Source organism: Adiantum capillus-veneris, chromosome 12 (genome assembly GCF_014529385.1).
Source record: "Adiantum capillus-veneris isolate H3 chromosome 12, ASM1452938v2, whole genome shotgun sequence".
In the NCBI taxonomy this organism is placed as follows: domain Eukaryota; kingdom Viridiplantae; phylum Streptophyta; class Polypodiopsida; order Polypodiales; family Pteridaceae; genus Adiantum; species Adiantum capillus-veneris.
Window position 1 is genome coordinate 91,075,054 of NC_140942.1, and position 18,210 is coordinate 91,093,263.

The 18,210-nt window shown below is 43.7% G+C and overlaps 1 protein-coding gene across 2 annotated transcripts in view; it reads right to left on the reverse strand.

Moving 5' to 3' along the window:
- Positions 1–2,437: 2,437 nt before the first annotated feature.
- SOL1 (carboxypeptidase D) overlaps positions 2,438–18,210 on the reverse strand; it is an 85,526-nt gene continuing 69,753 nt past the window's right edge. The window contains exons 4-15 of one of the 2 annotated variants that reach the window (XM_086525427.1): positions 16,681–16,711; positions 16,520–16,576; positions 16,329–16,424; positions 15,943–16,065; positions 15,651–15,719; positions 15,522–15,568; positions 15,312–15,437; positions 4,280–4,382; positions 3,814–3,876; positions 3,654–3,734; positions 3,155–3,218; positions 2,438–3,077 (exon numbers count right to left, since the gene is read on the reverse strand). In XM_086525427.1, the coding sequence (XP_086381553.1) occupies positions 2,647–3,077; positions 3,155–3,218; positions 3,654–3,734; positions 3,814–3,876; positions 4,280–4,382; positions 15,312–15,437; positions 15,522–15,568; positions 15,651–15,719; positions 15,943–16,065; positions 16,329–16,424; positions 16,520–16,576; positions 16,681–16,711 (1,291 nt within the window). In that variant the 3' untranslated portion in view covers positions 2,438–2,646. Of the gene's footprint in view, positions 3,078–3,154; positions 3,219–3,653; positions 3,735–3,813; positions 3,877–4,279; positions 4,383–15,311; positions 15,438–15,521; positions 15,569–15,650; positions 15,756–15,942; positions 16,066–16,328; positions 16,425–16,519; positions 16,577–16,680; positions 16,712–18,210 lie in introns of both variants that reach the window. The other variant, XM_086525426.1, reaches the window with a different exon arrangement.

The following is an 18,210-nucleotide window of genomic DNA, read 5'->3' on the forward strand; positions in this document are numbered from 1 at the left end:
GCCACTCTAATCTCTGACATTACCTCTTGCATATGAGCTATCTATGAATCATCCCCGAGAAAGATGCTCGTTTTCTTAAGAGTTGGTCTCTTCAAAAAAAAGTCCTCCTTCGCTTTCATGGAAGGAAAACGAAGGATGAGTGTCCTTTCTTTCGAGGTTTCCCCCTTGCTCACATTTTTCTTGTTGCTCACTCTCCAAGCTCTTGAGTGCATCGGCTCATGAACCCCCATCAAAGCCATGAGTTCTTTTACCTCTTCGTCCACATTATCTTTATCTTTAAGGCCCCAAATCCTCACACATAAAGAGCGCGCACACCTTCTTTGCTCCTCTTCTAGTGTCAAGTTAATTATGGTGGGTGTGGACGTAGTTGTTTCCTTGCTTTTCTTTTTCTTGGCAACCTCAATCCATTTATCGGCCTGATCTGCCTTCTGTTGAGTCTTTGTAATAACGTCCACCTAAGAGGTCGTCATTTCTTTGTGCCGCTCTTCCCCCTCTTTGATCGTGTTTAGCTCTTCTATTACTGAAGGTTACAATTCTCCCTCTTCAAGTGTATTTCGTGATCGTGCCTCTGCAAGCTCCCTCTTGAGTAACACAATCTTTTCCTCTTGGGCCGTCACACGATCTCCCAGTGTAGCTATCTTGCTTTCTTGGGCCAACACACCTTCATCGAGCATTTTTATTGTGGTCAATAAGTTGTGGTTGAGCTTGTTAATTGTTTCGATCATTTCTCTTTGCACTTTTGAACTGCATCCTCTAAAGGTCGAGCTTATCATTCTGTGTCCTCATGCTTGGTCGTCCCAAAAAACGAGAGAAAAATTTACGATAGTAGTAGGAGACCACACTCCACGCACCACACACTATGCATACATGTTCCCCTCACTTTAAGCAAACTGGACATACATTTTGCCTTTTCTGCAAAATTTGCAAATCAAAACAAATTCTCGCTTTCTGCAACTTCCAATTCTGCAATTTTTGTAAGTTATGCAAATTCTATAAATTTTTGAACTTTGCTTGCAATTACTGCTTTTTTGTAGGGCTGAAAAAGCCATTTGAAACTCGTTTGGAAAAAACCTGCACTTGCCGAGGGTGGGAGGGGGGGGGGGGGCGGGGGGAATGCTGGCCCGTGGGGGGACGCCTGCGGGTTGCGTACTATGGGAAAAGAGTTGTAGGTTACGCACGCGAAAACGAGGGGGTGCTGCAAGTTATGCGAGGGGTGGGCTGCAGGTTACGTACGAAAGGGGAGAACGGGATGGGTGAGTTGCAAGTTACGCGTGAAGGGTGTGTTGTAGGTTACGCACGAGAGAGAGAGAGAGAGAGAGAGAGAGGCTATGTATGACATGATCCTCTTTAGAGAGAGAAAGTAAGGAAGCATGTAACATCAAGGTCTGTTAATCATTCCGTATAAGTTCATGAAATACATAGTTCCTTTTTCTTAGATTAACCTTTCCACTCTTGATAATTGGTGAGGAAATCTAAACTAACATAATATGGCGAAAGGGGGAACCCTTTACACTTGTTGAAATCTGTGACATGAAAGCTAAACTCCAAAACTTAAGAGAAGCCCTTGTGCACGCGATAAAGAGGAGGAGAGAGAGAGAGAGAGAGAGAGAGAGAGAGCGACGGCCGGCCATACTATAAAATATAAATTCAACCTTACCTAAACTTCATAGAGGAGAGACATGAGTCTCCCTTTAGGCTTCTTAGTAAGCTCTACTCCAAAAGGCTGGTCATTTGTTGCCTCCGAGCGACCTTCAACTCCCATCCTAGCTTTAAAGTGCTCTTCATGTAACAAGTCATTATATATTTCAATATAATTATTTGCATCTTTCAAGATGATATATATGTAGCACTAGTGCTCCTTATTTAGCCCATCCATGAAACCAATCACCTTCTTTGAAGTGCAAGCGACCGATGCACATTTCTCTATTTTTGGAAGTACATGTCAAAACTATCTTTGTTACATCTCCCCTCTTTGTTGTGAAACACAATTTTTTTTGGATATTCTTTAGCTAGCCATCGCTATCTCATGTTTTTGTGTGCCAATACTTCAATGATTTGAGTTGCATAACCCAGAGAAGAGACATTCCGAGTCCCTTACCAATGGCTGACCAAAATGGCCAGATGGTAACATTTGGACAGCACACATGGCTATTCACTCAACCATCCAAATCTGAAAAATGTCATGTTGTACTCCATTAGTGCATCCTCTTCATGAATCTGTGCACCATGCACTTCACGTAGCACATGCTCCTTGTGCTCAAAAATGAATTCATGATGAGCAAAAAAATTATGTTATGATTCCATGGATGATTGATGAGGTTCCAAATGATTGATCAGTTCCAAATACTGATCAATCATCTGGCCAAATGCTCGCATGATCGATGAGGTTCCATGGATGGTAACTGCGAGCATGCATGGATACTCGGTGAGCTACTGATTACTCCATATGAATTCATTTTATGTTATGTTAGGTTGTACATGCACCCGTAACGCAAATATTACAGCTCATACCATCAAAACCTAAAAGGCAAAAGCCATTAGGTCATGTTTGACGTGTTACACAATCATCAATGCAGAGAGGATTGTGCTTTGAAAGGTGTAAGACTCAATTCTAAACTCTACCTTTCTTCCAATAATCACTCAATGCTACAATATTGTAGTGGGTCGGGTAGCTTTTTGGACCTTAGAAAAGGCCCTATGTCTACACAAAAAGAAAATGAAACCTATCAGTACACCAAACACCAGACAAAAGCTTGTTGTCTTCAGATGAGCAGCTACTATTTCACTGATAACATCCCTATCATAAACAGCCTTCTGTTGTTCTCTCCATGAAACCAACTGCTCCACCAGCACGTCTTTCATGGATATGAAGCTCTCTGAGTTGAGTTCAAGCCCGCCGGCACGTGAGCTCTCATTATACAAAATCTTTTGAGAGCCCGTTGCATTTTGTCCAAGAGATGCCCCTTCTCCATGATCAAGGGCCATGGGTTGAAGTTTGAAATCAAGGAGTGCCGCCTTGCCTTCTTCAACAAGCACTACAGCTGTTTGACTAATATATCCATGCATGCTCGCAGTTACTGCCAAAACATTACATCACTCCTTACGTACTTTGATGGTCTAGAGTATAAAATGAGTAAGCTGATGGTATGATTACCTTCATAATCTCTTCCTGGACTAAGTAGTCTGTGATAATCACCGTACTTCTTGCTTGCAAACACCTGAAGCATGTTGAAGCCAGCAAGCAGTTAAAAGAGAAAACTTTGACGCATGTGTCGAGACTACGACGATAACTACCTCTGATAGTGCAGCTAGCAGTATTTTATTGATTTGGGCAAAACATCTATACATACATACATGTATATAAATAGATATAAATATTACTGGAGGTCGCACATTTCGTAGGTTTTGCAAGCGTTTTGCGGTTTCAAGGTTTCATACTGATGAAACGGGTTTTATGTCACACTGATGCCAAGGAGGCTTGATGGGCAAAGATACAATTCAGGAATCCCAAGAGGGCTTGATTTCAAAAGCGTTCCACTCAGAAAGAGTTTTAGGATAATTGTCCAGAGGATTATGCACTTTTTTTGTGGGAAATGTGTGCTATATGCACACCTGCATTCATAGATGTTCGTGCTTCAGTTATGAAAACTCACAGTGAAATTGATGCCCTTCACAGAAATAGTTGCAGGAAGAGGTGTGCCCCTCGAAGATAAAACTCGTCCATGGACACCAGACTACAGATCACAAAGGAAAGAAATCAAATTCCTGATATTTTGAAACTGACCTATGTAATCAAGTTGGCTCTTGTCATACCTTAACAAGGCTTGCAACAAGCAAAAGCATGCTTAATCGATTTGCCTCCCAGATGTCTTTTAGCTTGACAAAGAAAGAGAGAAGCCATAGATTACAACAGGGTTTCCGGCATTGTTAGCTGCCAAACAACTTCACTGGGCTGATGTTTCAACCATTTTAAAAGCCCTATCAAGGGTTTGAGGCAAAATGAGTTGACGGAGTGTCACAATCCTCCTGTTGAGCATCGAGGACTAGATGCTACCTTGCTTAACAGCCCCACTAATACATGTAAATGGCCTAATCCCATCTTCCATGTCTAGCTATTGTTTGCGGGTCTACTCAAAGGCATTCTTAAGAAAGGCAAGAAAGAACCTTGAGGAATGTACAAGAGCCAATAATTGGAGATAAAACCCAGCAAGAAAAAAGCATGCATATATGACCAAAATAAAAAAGCACGACAAAATTACCCCAGCTTGTGCAGAAGTACCTCATTCTCGGGAGGCCACTTGTTTTCAGAGATCTCTAAAGTTAGATCCATACACTTTCCATGAATGTAGTTCCAATCCTGCATACCTCCATACAATGGATACCTTCCGGAAGAAACAAGTAGCTCGATAAGAATATTTCAAATTACACGATAGCAACTTAAGAAAAAACATAACAAATACATGACAGATCACCACAGGAGCGTCTTAAACAAGTCAAAATTATCCAATACATGTTCCAACATCACAGCTGGTTTGAGTGGTCTGGTTTCCTTAAAACCTGAAACTACAGATCTGTCTACCAACACGTGCCGATCTAGGACACTACAGACGCCAAAATATAGAGCTCAAAAAGTAACAACCCCGCTTGAAGTGCATTGCTCCTCTGCTTACGCTGCCTTTAGAATGGTGGACAGTTAGCCAGTGTCAAGCATAAGACTGGCCTCCATTCAAACCATTGCATTAAGGACTTGCCCGAGTCAATTGCATGATACACCCCCGCACAATTGCAAACTACATCAATGAAAAGACCCACTAGCTTTCAATACTGCACCTGGTGAACTCATTAATCCAGGAGTAAAGGTGGGCACAAGAACATATATTAAACCATGTGCTCATGGCGGAGATACATAAGGTGCAATGGCCTGCTAGCCTTGAAAAAGGCAAAAGCGAATCCAAACTGGATGAAACATATGCAAGCGAAGTATAACCCCATGATGCGTAACCACCCTAGGGATCTCGAGATTTGTCCAAAGAATTGCAAGGTCTTTGCCGAGTACAAAGTTAATGGATGTTGGGTAACTCCAAGCCCCCGTCTCATAGTCTTGCACAAGTAGAGGGCTTTAACTACATAGACACACCTGCTCCAATCGCAGTCAGCACTATATTAACCTTCGATACACAGCATAGTTGTTCAATACGGCAACTATATAGGAAACGCATATGGGTATGGAGGTTTGAACACCCACAATAAAGAGCACGACACACTTTTCCTGCTACAGGTGCTCTCATTTTTGGCACGCCCGGTGGACCTCAACTGAAATCTCACTCTGCTAAGAATACATGGTTGAGAAGCTAGCTGGTTTAGTCTCTCGCCTGGCCTAGCCTGTTGATCTAGACTCGTCTGGTCTAGCCTAGTATGGTCCACCTTCGCCTTCGTCCAGCTTGATCTACCTGGTCTTCGCCTCGTCCAGCTTGGTCTAGCTGGTCTAGTCTCTCACCCCGGTCTAGCTAGAGTGATCTAGTCGAGTCTAGCCTAGTCTAGTCAAGTCTGGTCGAGTGGGTCTAGACTGTCCAGCAAGTTGAAGGGTCTTCCTGCCCACAGCTCGGGTGGGTCTGTTGCTACTGCATGACACATACAAGGCAGTCTAAAGATCAACAAAGCCCACTACGAAGCCCTCTACAGTACTACCACAGAAAGCGCCAGCCTTAATTGCCAAGTAGAAGTCCTCCACCCCCACTCCCTCTACTCTCTCTGGCATCTCTCTCAACCAGCTCGTCAGTATCCCTGTCACCTTCCCCATTAAACTTTCCACCAGCTGTGTTACAATAGGCTCCTGAGCAGGCAGCTATGGAGGAGCTAAGAAGCATATTCGCCAAGGTGAACATAAAGTTCTGACTCTCAAGGGACTCTCCACAGAGGATGCAGACGACCATGCTAGGCCTTTGTAGAGGTCGTGGCCTCAATAGAAAAGATGCCTACCTAGTGCTCTTCCCGTCAACCTTGGATGGCTTAGCAGATAAATAGTACAATCAGTTTGCTAAGAAATACTTAACAAATTTGGCAACTCTAAGGCAATAGTTCTGTGATGCTTTGAAGATTTGTCTCTTTGCTTGAATGAACTTATTTTTGCACTCAAGGTCTCCTTACAGGAATTAAAGATTCCAAAATCAGATGATGAGAGCTTTTCGAAACAAAGCACATTTAGCATGCACTGTGGTGAATGGATTACTGCAAAATGATGGGAACCCAAGCAAAGTATTTTTCTTTTTTTTTTAAAAGAAAAAGATCCTTCCATTAGTTAATAGAACTGCCGATAGGGTTACAAACCACCTCTACTAGAGACGGCTACATCAAAAGCTTGGGGAGACTCTCCCAATGAGTAAACAAATCTGTACAATGAGACTAAATCACAAAATGGGAGGAGGAAAGAGCCACACAGGTGGCCTGTAGTGCCATTTGGGCACACCTTGGACCATGGTGAAGAAAGGCCTTGGGCGCCAGAGTCACAGGAAAGCCTCTCTGCGCTCCCGCATGCGGTCAGAGCTGCCCTGAAGTCTCGAATTGACCCCTGAGAGTATGAATCAACTCCAACCAAAAGTCACGAACAGTCTCCGCCGGTGGGACAGAGCAAACCTCGAAGATGCGGAAGCAGTGGGCCCGCCAAATGAAACCAGATTGTCAGACGACAGACGAGCTCCCAACACACCCCTCTCTCACTAGACCACTCCTAAGGGGTAAGCTCTGTTGCAGGCTGAAGTATAGGGCGACCCCTCTAAATCACTATCATCCTGTTGGTGGAGGCTAGCTCAAAATGGAGCGCAGGGCCCGTGAGGGTGGACCACGCTGCAGCACCCCAAGTGCACTGTCACGCTGTAGAAAGAGCTGGCATCAATCGAAGAACCCGATGTTGTGCCATGGGACAGTCCCATGGAAAGTGACGCTGACTCTCCAAAGGATGGTCACAAGCTACCGAAAAGCCTAAGTACTAGCCAGCTCCCGACTATTGTAGCTTTGTATGCAACTAGTCACTCGAACAAAGTGACTCGCCTCGGCAGTCTGGAGTCCCACAACCGCTCCTAAAAACCTGCCAAGAACTCAACTGTGAGGCCCTCCTCCTACCAATGAAGTGCTGCAGTAGGACGAGCCTCTCCGTGCTGCCAGTATGTAACGTCCTAGTCGAACAGTGGAACAGTGGTGATCGGCTAAAAAGGTGTCATGAGGCTGTGGCAACCACTAACCTTAGTTGTTGGTTTATTTCCCTTGATTTTTCTTTAATTTTTGGGACCCTCTTTTTGAAGTCACAAATGGCTGGACATTGAGTGGCTAGTGTGAAACGGCCAACCGCCGAGAGTTTCACTTGCAGTCGAAAAGGGCACGTCGCCACGAGATGGTCGGGGCCAGTTGGCACCGAGCAGTAAAAGGGTGTCTAGGCTTAGTTCAAAGTCATTTAGGCCCCTCGCTACACTTTATAAGTCGGTGGGTATTAGGAATTAACTCAAAAAAAAAAAGCAAAGTGGACACATGGCGGCTCCAGATCACTTTTCTAAGTCTGCATGAAGAGGGGGCGCCCATTTTGAGAGAGGAGGCTGATTTTTACAATAAGTGAACCACAGTGTGTGTGATAGTGGGTGCAGGTGATCACAACTTTAATGGAAAGCTTGCCTTCTCCCTTGTCTTATGTAGCACGATCATTCCGCTCTCGCGCACCTCTCTTCCCCTTTGAATACAGAATCGTAATGCCCAACTGAAGGGCTTTCCATCTGTATGTACAGTTGTGTGGGTTCATTGCGCGTATGCCGAGGCAAGAGCCTCTTGTCCAGGTACTGGATTAGCTAATTGCTAATCCCCCGCAGGTACAGGTGAATTCGGAGAGGTTTCACGCGAGAAAGCAATTGAGACACCAATCAAACCGGCAATCAAGAAATCTCCTACTCTGAGGATGTTCACGGAAGAAGAACTTCGTGATGTTGTCAAGACCCGAATCAATCAGCTTCTAGACACGAAGAAGCCATTGAAGAAACCATCGAAGAAGCAATTGAAGAAGCGCAGCAAGGGGACTGACTACCCCGATTACTTGGGCCGTCAATCTTCTTTTGCAACTGCACGAAAACAGAAGAAGCATGTGCACTTCGAAGGACTACCCAGTTCTTCTTCCTCTTCTTCTGACAATTCTTCCAGCTCTTCCTCTTCTGACTCGAGCGAGGAGGACAGAAAGGGCAAGAAACTAAGTTTGGAAAGAACAAGAAAAAGGCAAAGAAGATTAGATTCCAACCAGTTTCTGATGGTTCTACGGAGGAGTCATCCTCTGACAGTTCGAACTCCGACGACCACATGTTTTATGCAAAGAAGAAACACTTTTACAGAGCCAACCAGTATGATTTCCTCCAAGACAAGAACAAAAAGACAGAGGAATTTAAAGAGGGTGGACAATCAGTGAAATGTGAATCCTTTTCTGGATTCCGAGATGCTCCCAAGGCTTTGGCATTCATTCAGTAGTTTAATATAGACTTCTCTGGAGGGTATTACTCAGAGCACTCCAAGATCAGGAGGACCGCATCGTTTTTGAAGGGAAATGCACGAACATGGTGGTCCACTCTTCTTCTGAGGAAAGAAGCCCCGACCAAGTGGTTGAAGTTTAAACGGCTCTTCATTTCTTCTTGGTTGACCAAGGAGTACAAACGAGATGTGAGAACCGCTTGGAACCATCTTCGGATGACCAAGGGTGACACTTTGGACGCATATTGTGAGAGATTCTTTTCTACCGACCTCTTTGTTTAAGAAGGTCACTTACTAAGAACAAATTGAGCGGTTTTGCTACAGACTCCCTACAGAGATTCTAGATTATTGCCTTGAACATAAGTCTGGGTCCATACAACAACTAATGGGACATGCTAAGCGGGGATTCTCGATACATTAGGGTAACTTGACCTACCCCATTGATGAAGTTTTGACTCAAAGGAGCAGATAGACCTCGACAAACGACAATAGAAAGAAGAAGAACTCCCAAAAAAAGAAGGATGCACAACCCCGTTTGAATGCGGAACAAAGAGGCGACTATCTCAAAGAGGGTAAGTGTTTTGGTTGCGGGGAACAAGGGCACATCTCCACAAAGTACCCCAAAAAGGCACAACGAGGACAAAGTGAAGAAAGGCCCGAGAGTTCTAGAGCAACGGAAGAACGTGGCAGAAAAGGAAAGATGAAAGCAGGACTGGTATCGGATTGCATGGGAATCGCCGACCCAAGGCAGATGGATGAAAGTACGGAACTTTACTGCGCATGGGGCAAAGTAAAAGATCGGGAAGTCCTCATTTTCTTTGATGGAGGAGCCAAGGCCAACTTCATTTCACCTGAATTGGCGGCTCGACTCGAGATTACGCCTGACAGGATGGAGCCACCGGTGGAGGCAGTTCTAGCAGCGCCCGGACGGGATGTAGCCATTGCACCTGTCATTGGCAAACTTCGACTATAGAGCTCTCAATAAAATCACCATCAAGAACAGATTCCCGATTCCAAGGATCGATGATATTCTTGACAAACTTCAGGGATCCTCTTGTTTCAGCAGGATTAATTTGAAAAGCGGATATCATCAGATCAGAATCGCTCCGGGAGACGTCTACAAGAAAGCCTTTTGGACAAGCTTTGGTTTACACGAATTTTTGGTGATGCCTTTTGGACTTACCAATGCTCAAGCAACTTTCAACCAAATGATGGATAGGATTTTCCGAGAGCATCGATCTTTTGTGGGCACTTATTATAGTTTTCTCCAAGAATGAAGCAGAGCACCGACACCATCCGCTACATGTCTTTCAGGCATTGCACGATCATAGATTGGTTATTAATGCCAAAAAGAGCAAGTTTTTCTTGCCGGAGATACATTTCTTCGGACACATCATCTTAGTAGAAGGAGTACAAATGGACCCGGCCAAAATTGAGACTATCCGTGATTGGCTTGACTTCAAGAATGTTCATGAAGTTTGAAGCTTTTTGGGCTTGAGCTCTTACTACTACCGGCGGTTCATTCGGAAGTTTGCAGAGATAGCTTCGCCCTTGCACTTATTGATTCAGAAAGGAGTCCCTTTCTGGTGGGGACCGACAGAGGTGATTGCTTTTCAAACACTTAAGGAAAAATTGGCTACTGGACCAATGTTGGCTTTGCCAGACTTGCAAAGCCATTCGAAGTTTATTGTGATGCTTGTGGTCGTAGTCTGGGAGCGGTCTTGATGCAAGAAGGCCATGTGATTGCTTATGAAAGCAGAATGTTTTCAAGGCCAGAATTGGTAGCCCAGATTTATGAGAAAGAGCTAATGGCAGCGATCCACGCTCTTACACAATGGCGATATTATCTACTCGGAGACGACTTCACAGTTTTTACAGATCATCAGAGTCTGCGCTACTTCTTGTCACAGAAGCAGCTTTCGGAAAAGCAGATGCGATGGGTTGACATCTTGTCACAGTTTCACTTCTAGGACGGAAAAATTTAGTGGCAGATGCATTGTCTCGGAAGCCCGTCATCTTGGCTATTTCTGCAATCCACCATAGAGGCTTCGAGGATATGGTTGACCAGTACCCCGCAGATCCGGACTTTACCGATGTTTTTGCACGGATAGAGAATGGAGAGACAGTTCCAAGATATTCCTTACGAGATGGCTACTTGATGAAGAAACGAATGTCTCGTGGGGACCCGCAAAACTTAAAAGGTCTTGATAGAGTGCCACTGTCCACCGTTTATGGGTCACTGCGGCATTGATACCACCTTGAAGGGGGTAGAGCATTATTTCTCTTGGCCGAGACTCAAGAAGGATGTGGACCACTTTGTTCGCAATTGTTTAGTATGCCAAAAGGTCAAGTTTGACCGGCATAAGGCACAAGGATAACTACAGCCTTTACCCATTCCCACCCCCCCCTAGGAAAGTATTGCAATGGATTTCATCTTTGATCTCCCGAAGACATAGAGTGGGCACGATGGCATTTGGACTGTCATTGATTGATTTAGCAAGCAAGCTCACTTCATTCCAGTGAAGAAAACAGTCAATCCGGACCATTTAGCGAGACTGTTCATTGCACAAATATTTTGGTGACATCGCATGCTTGAGACAATAGTCTCCGACAGAGATCCCCGATTCACGAGTTTATTTTGGAGGGCTATTTGGGAGAACATTGGCACACGGTTGCAGTTCTCGTCATCATTCCACTGGTAGACAGTTGAGCAATTTGAGATCGCAAATTCAGTTTTTTTGGATTTGTTGAAGTCTTAGATCTCTGATCAGAAGACTCAATGGGAAAAAAATTTGCCTTTGGTGGAATTTGCCTACAATAACACGATTCACTCTTCGACGGGGAAAGCGCCATTTGAGATAATTGAAAGTGCTCAGAAGGTTCCACCCTTTCTCAGCACTAAAGACAAGATTTTTGAAGCCGACTAGTACACGAGGGACTTGGACACTGCTTTTGTCAAGGTCCGGGAGGCTTTAGAGAAGTCTCAAGTACGACATACAAAGGCAGCAGATCGACATCGCCGCAACTTGAAATTAAAGGAAGACGATTGGATGCTCTTACATTTTGAAAAGGCACACCTAAGAAAACGAAGGGGAAAGGAGCGGCTTTTTCTAGAACTTAGCATAAGGTTTTTTGGCCCTTTCCAGATTAAAGAAAAGATAGCTGACGTCTCCTTTCGAATCAAGCTGCCAGATACTTGGAAGATTCACAATGCATTCCATGTGAGTCTCTTAAAACCTTTTAAAGGTGAGGTGCCAGTTGGTGGGGAGCCATGAGCAACCCGAAGTGTAAGAGAGCGAGGAGATACTCGTTCCTGAATAGATTTTGGCACAGAAGGAAAGAAAAATGAAAGGTAAAGTGATTCGGCGGTTCTTAGTTAAATTCAAGAACTATCCCGCATTAGATGCGAAGTGGATGGAGGAGGAGGACCTAGCAGATACTACTCAGATTTCGGAACTTTACCTTGAAGCATTCGGTTTAGCTGTGTCTACTCCGAGAGATCCCGTAGATCAACAGGTTGAATCTGGTGAAGAGGGATTGCACAAGAGGAGAGTCACTCCGCTCCTTTGTCACAGATTACCTGGATTGAATAGTGTCATTGATATCCCTTTGGGTTTCAAGGATACTACTGTGCTGACAGTATTCTGTTGTATGACTTTATGAAATGGAATGGCCGAAATAGAACATGAATGATTTGTACTCTCTCATGTGACTTGTTTGAGTGCAGGAACTGAAAGACGAAATGACTGCAGCATTTTGTTCTTATAAAATCTCTATAGACATGATCGCATCGCAATAAGGATTAGTTAATCCGACATCAGTGAGGTCCGGGATGGATCTAGATGCGATTACTAAATGTGTTGCTAGCAGTCATAGTTTGAGATTTGGAATGATTTTTCTGTAATTGATTTGTCATGTGATGTCCTATGATGTCATGTGCAGTGATGTGACTATCGTCTTTGTAGAAGTGCTAGATGTGTCGTGTCTAGTGCGTCGGTACTTAGAGTCAATGTCTGCTGAAATGGTTTATGGCCTCTGTCTATTTTGTAGGCGTAATCGAGGGCGATTACAATTCTTTCAAGAGGGGGTTATGTCACAAATTGATGACGTGGCAATTCTGGCCGAACAAATTGATGACGTGGCAATTCTGGCCGAACAAATTGCTGACGTGGCGGTAGATTGTATGGACAATGATGTAGCGGCAGATTGTACAGACAGTGACGTGGGAGGCAGGTTGTACGGATCTGAAAATCGTGTTGACATGCTGACGTGACAAAACGTACGGAATTCCGCTTTTTGCGCTGACACCCATACGGAAATTGTGCTGACAGCTTTTCCTGCAGTTTTTGGACCAAGATGCTTTTGGAAGACTTCAATCTTTTTTGGGGCCAATCTCTCTTGGCACGGAACTACGCCGAGCCATGTCGACTCTTGAATTGTGAAGTGTTTTAAGTAACCCCTCTAATGTTGAAACTGGGGCCCACCAAATCCCTGCACATTCCATGAGGCAATCCTCATGGAGTCAATGAGAAACAATCGATTGTTGCAAAAGTAGCCAACCTCGCTATCTTTGAGGCCAGCTTGAATGGGGAGTAATCCACATCCGAGCGACCTCCAGACAAACGCATCTAAAGTGACTATCCCCCCCAAGCCCAAGCCGAGCGTGCAGTCCGTAGGGCTACATCCTCTGTCCAAGAATCCTCATGTACAAATACATAGCAAGGGGGGCTCTGAGTGTCAGCAAACAAGTGCACCACAATGTGCCTGCAACCTACTGGATCTAGAGGCGTCACATCCGGTACCAGATATGTCACCCCCAGGTCCCTTGTGTGGTGTGAGAACTCAATTGCTTGGACCTGGAGCCAGTCAAGATTTTGGGTTGCTTCATTGTGTCACATGATGGATGTGGGCACGTGTTTACAAATTTTCAGCAATGAGATTCCTGTAAAGCCCTCCGATGACAGCCCAGCCATACCTCTTCTAGAACCTACCCACCCCCCTCGCCTCTATCTAGTCCCTACCTACCCTCTCTCTCCTTACCCCTATCCACCCCTACCCTCCCTCTACTCGCCCCTACCCACCCACCCACTCCCTCGCTCCCCATTGTCAGGGATATTTGTGTTAGCCGTTGGGTGCTCTTTATGGTATGCTCAGTTGGTTCTAGTGGTCGCGGCAGCATGTAAGTCTTATGAGTCATTGAGTCTTGAGTCGTGTGTTCAGTCAGGCACCACACATCTGCACTCCCTACATAGTTGGAGCCTCGACACCCCATTGTACTTGTGAGTCTTGGGCTTGGAGCTGAGTGTCCTGCAAGCCAGACTCTGTACTAGTTCGACTTAGTCGAGTTCCATTGAGTTCGGAGTCTGCTGTTGTGTCTCTTGAGTTTGCTTTGTTCCATTGCTCTATAGTGTTTTCATTCTGTTGGAGTGAGGTTTCATGCATATTGCATTGAAGTAGATCATATTGTTGAGGGGCACACTACAATTATTGTTTATGTGGATAATTTATTAGCACCGGAGATCATGATGTGAAGACGCACAAAAAAAGGGACCGATTCTTATCCTGTTCTACTACATCCGACAACATTCCCATTTTGGGAATGGATTCTGATCCTGTTCCTTGGTCTGGACTCTGAATGGAAACATGAAGCTAACAACATTCATCCGGTCTGCTTGTTTGAAAACAAACAACTGTTATTTTCTGCTATTAGTCTCCTCCAGAGAGCCAAGAGGCTTGTTCTTGGAAACTCTGTGAGAGGTCTCGTTAAAGAACCTCTTCGCCTCCCTCTCCAATCATTGTCACAAAGTGTCAAGCCTCCACTACCATGTAAACAAGCTCTCCACTGCTTTGACCTCTCTTGCTACCCTCGAATTTTGAATAACGAGGCCCAAACTTTCCAGCTCTTCATGACCTCAAACTTTGAAGCTTGGCCCTTCAACCTCATTACAATGTGGCCCTTTCTCCTCTACTACATAGCTATCCTAGAGATTGATTGAATGTGTTGGATAGCTAGAGATGATTTCTCCCCCATAGTAGCCATGCTAAGACTCTTGCTTCTTTAATTTGAAAGCTTCAAGTAACTGATGTTCGAGAAAACTTGAGCAAGACAGTAGATAGGATAGATTGGCAGTTTTCATATTTCTGATTGTGAATGTCATAGCATTGGAGTGGGTGTTTTAAACTTCAGTTTTTAGACATCATAGAAGGCCTGCCTTAAATACGCAATGGGCCATTTCGTTGCATAAACACCCGGAATGGATCACACGTATCTGGACAATGGGCTCACAGTCATAGCGGGTCATTGAGCAGCTCTAGAAATGCTCCTACTTTTGACTATTGCTCCTCCATTCTTTATATATACCTTCTAAGTTCAGAATAGTCTGAACTCACGAATTATAAGAGGGAATAAAGCACTCATAAAACTATAAAAGCAAGGGACACAAGAAAAGAAAAGAAAAACAAAAACAAACAAACAAACAAACTAAATCACTTTGTTTGCTACGAAACAAAACTAGATAAAACAAAACAAAGTTTTGTTTTTCAGCTTTCGCTGAGTTCAAGGCATGGCTTCTTGGCTAGCAATAATCAAGGTGGTGGTAATTAGTATATCTCAAACAACTTCTTCTTTGTTTGGGTCTATGAGTGAGGTTCCCATAGAGCTTAGAATATGTTTACGTAATAAAGCTATAATTAATATGTAATCGACACACACACAGATAACTTACTGTCACCAAGCCTGCACATGCAAATGCAAGTGCGCTCATCCATAGACAAGTGTGTGCATGCACTTTTTACCATAAACTGTAACAATTTACCATGAGGCCCCATTTGTTACACCCTCAGAGAACTCAGTACTTTGATGCATGTTGACATGGGGTCCACTATAAAGCTTTGCAAGGTACTGGAAAGTCTTATCATCGTCACACTGAGAATAACGTGTACTGTCACCACCAGAAAGTCCAGCCTCAGTTACTTTCAAAAACAGAACAGTAAAAGAGTATATATCATATAACGCCTTGCAGTACCTTCCATCTGAAGTGCCATCCCAAGGATAGTTTGCAACAAGGGCCCCCTAAAATTCAAAACTCAACTATGTTCAAGAGGTACTTGCATGGGGCAATCGATAAGACTCAACAGGACCAGAACAAACGTACACCATGCAGACTTGCAGATGCGACAAAGTTGAGTCCCCTTGTCCAATTCATAATGGCCCTAGTTTCTGGCTGCCGCAAGTCTTCATTGTTATTTTGAGGAAAAAACTGTGTAGCATCACTGTCATGAAGCTAAGTTGGTTGACTTGAAAAATGCAAGCTAAAAGAAATGCCTAATTCAATCCTCCTGTGTATGCAAGTTGTGAGCAAAGAAAAAAATTCTTTCCTCCCAGAGAAAATAAGGGTCACATGGCTGTTCTTTTCAGCATTCACTTGATGATAGCAGCAACATTACCTGATCTGGAAAATCCCGGTTCAAGTCAACATTATTAGCGTTATTTCGAGATCTTAGTTTGAAACCATCAGGATTCATTGAGGGTAAAAGATGCAAATGGACATCTCTGACAATAAGAGCGGCCTGCAAAATTTATAAAATATGCTAAGATTTTAATAAATACAAGAATTTTAATATATGTTAGCATGCGAAGATTAAGCAGTGCATAAAGCTTCTTAGTAGTTTCAAATACTGCCTAGATCTGGGGTAGCGCACACACACACACATCATTATGTTGCATGGTGAGAGCAAAGGTACAGATATACACCATCCATTCTCAAAATAGCATCTCAGACCAATTGCCACTTAAAGCTCTATCTTCACACACAAGGAGACAATAAACTCACAAGCGGATCTTTCATATAATTGTCACAAAGCCAGTCTCCAAGAAGCAGTAAAAGTTCACGTCCCACAGGCTCATCTCCATGCAAGTTCCCTACATACTGCATTTAAAATCAGGCAAAACAAAAGCTCCGCACCTTGCCAGCTGCAAATGCAAGAAAGAAACAGAAAACAGCTTGTATTTGGGCCACATTACCTTGAAGGCAGGCTCTGCCTCTATGTCCCCAGATTTATCTGAAATCTCCAAAACCCACTACGACAATAGTAAGCAAATTGCAGCAGAAGTATTTAGCCAACTCAGGTTTCAAACTGTAAATCCAAAAGTGGTAATCTAAACTAAAGCATGTGAACTCTTACCAATGGGAACCCCAAGACACTTGTCCCGATGCTGGTTAGAGGAAAGACAGAAAGGAAGACCAAGAATAAGATTCAAAGTACAAGGTTGAAGAGAAAAGCTACACATGAAAACTGAATCCAAGAATCACACCTGTAAGCTACTTGTAACTACATGTAAACGTAAAAATCTGCAATACACCCTATGTTGTGAAAATGATGTCTTCCTTTTAATACTTGTCAAAACATGCGCTTGGTGATAAGAGCTGCTTCTTCAATGCTGCTCAGCTATCCACATTGGGTTTTCGATTTTTACAAGAACACATGTTTGCAGTGTCCACTAGCTGATCTTTCAAGGTTTTCAAATCTCGAGCACTGTCTAGCTTCTTGGGTTAGACAATGTTGGAAGAAAATAGATCAAAAGCTAAGGAATTTTTTTTTACAATAATTATTTTAGTTCACATTTTGAAGCTTTAAAATATTCTAAAAATCATGTAGTTGCATAGAAGGTGCAAACAATTTTCACAATATTACTAATCTTTACATTTAATCATCTACAGTGTCCAAGTTATGATTGTGACTACTACTGATTCATGCAATCACTACATAGAAATACAACAAGTGAGGGTGGCTAGTAAAGGTCCTTGCATGTTTTTGTGAAAGCGCCTTGCTGCCTTGCCTTTTATGTGTTTGCACAACACTCGGCAATAGAGAGAAGCAAGAGTGGGCCAATATTTGCCCTTGGTGGAGTTTGCCTACAACAACACACTACATATGTCCACAGGGAAGGCACTATTTGAGATTATCGAGGGTGTCAAGAAGGTTCCACCTATTCTGAGCACCAACGAAAAGATTTTTGAAGCAGATCAGTATACACAAGATCTGGGCACTGCTTTTGCCAAGGTACAGAATCTTAAGCAGGCATAGGAAGGCAGCAAACAAGCATCGACGTGACTTACAGCTGAAGGAAGATGATTGGGTGCTACTATGGTTTGAGAAGGCACGCCTGCATCAACGTGACTTACAGCTGAAGCAAGATGATTGGGTGCTACTACGGTTTGAGAAGACACGCCTATAGAAACGGAAGGGTAAAAAGAGGCTTTTTCCAAAGCTAAGTATGTGATACTATGGACCTTTCCAAATCTAAGAAAAGATATATGATGTATCCTTCAAACTGAAGTTACCGGATACTTGGAAGGTTCATAATGCATTTCATGTGATTGAGATCTTTCAAAGGTGAAGTGACGATGGACAGGGAGCTAGAGGGGCAACCCGAAGTGGAAGAGATAATAGAGATTATCATTCCAGAACAAGTCCTGACCCACAAGGAAAGGAAAGTCAAAGATAAGCTGACACGACGAAATTAGGCAAGTTCAAGAACTATCCGGCTCTGATGCCAAGTGGATGGAGGAGGAGGACCTAGTGGATACTCCTTTGACATTAGAGCTTTACCTTGAAGCTTTTGGCTTAGCACCGACTATTCCAAGAGTTACCGATGAATCAACAGGTTGAATTTGGTACGATGCAGACTGCATAAGAGGGGAGTTACTCCGT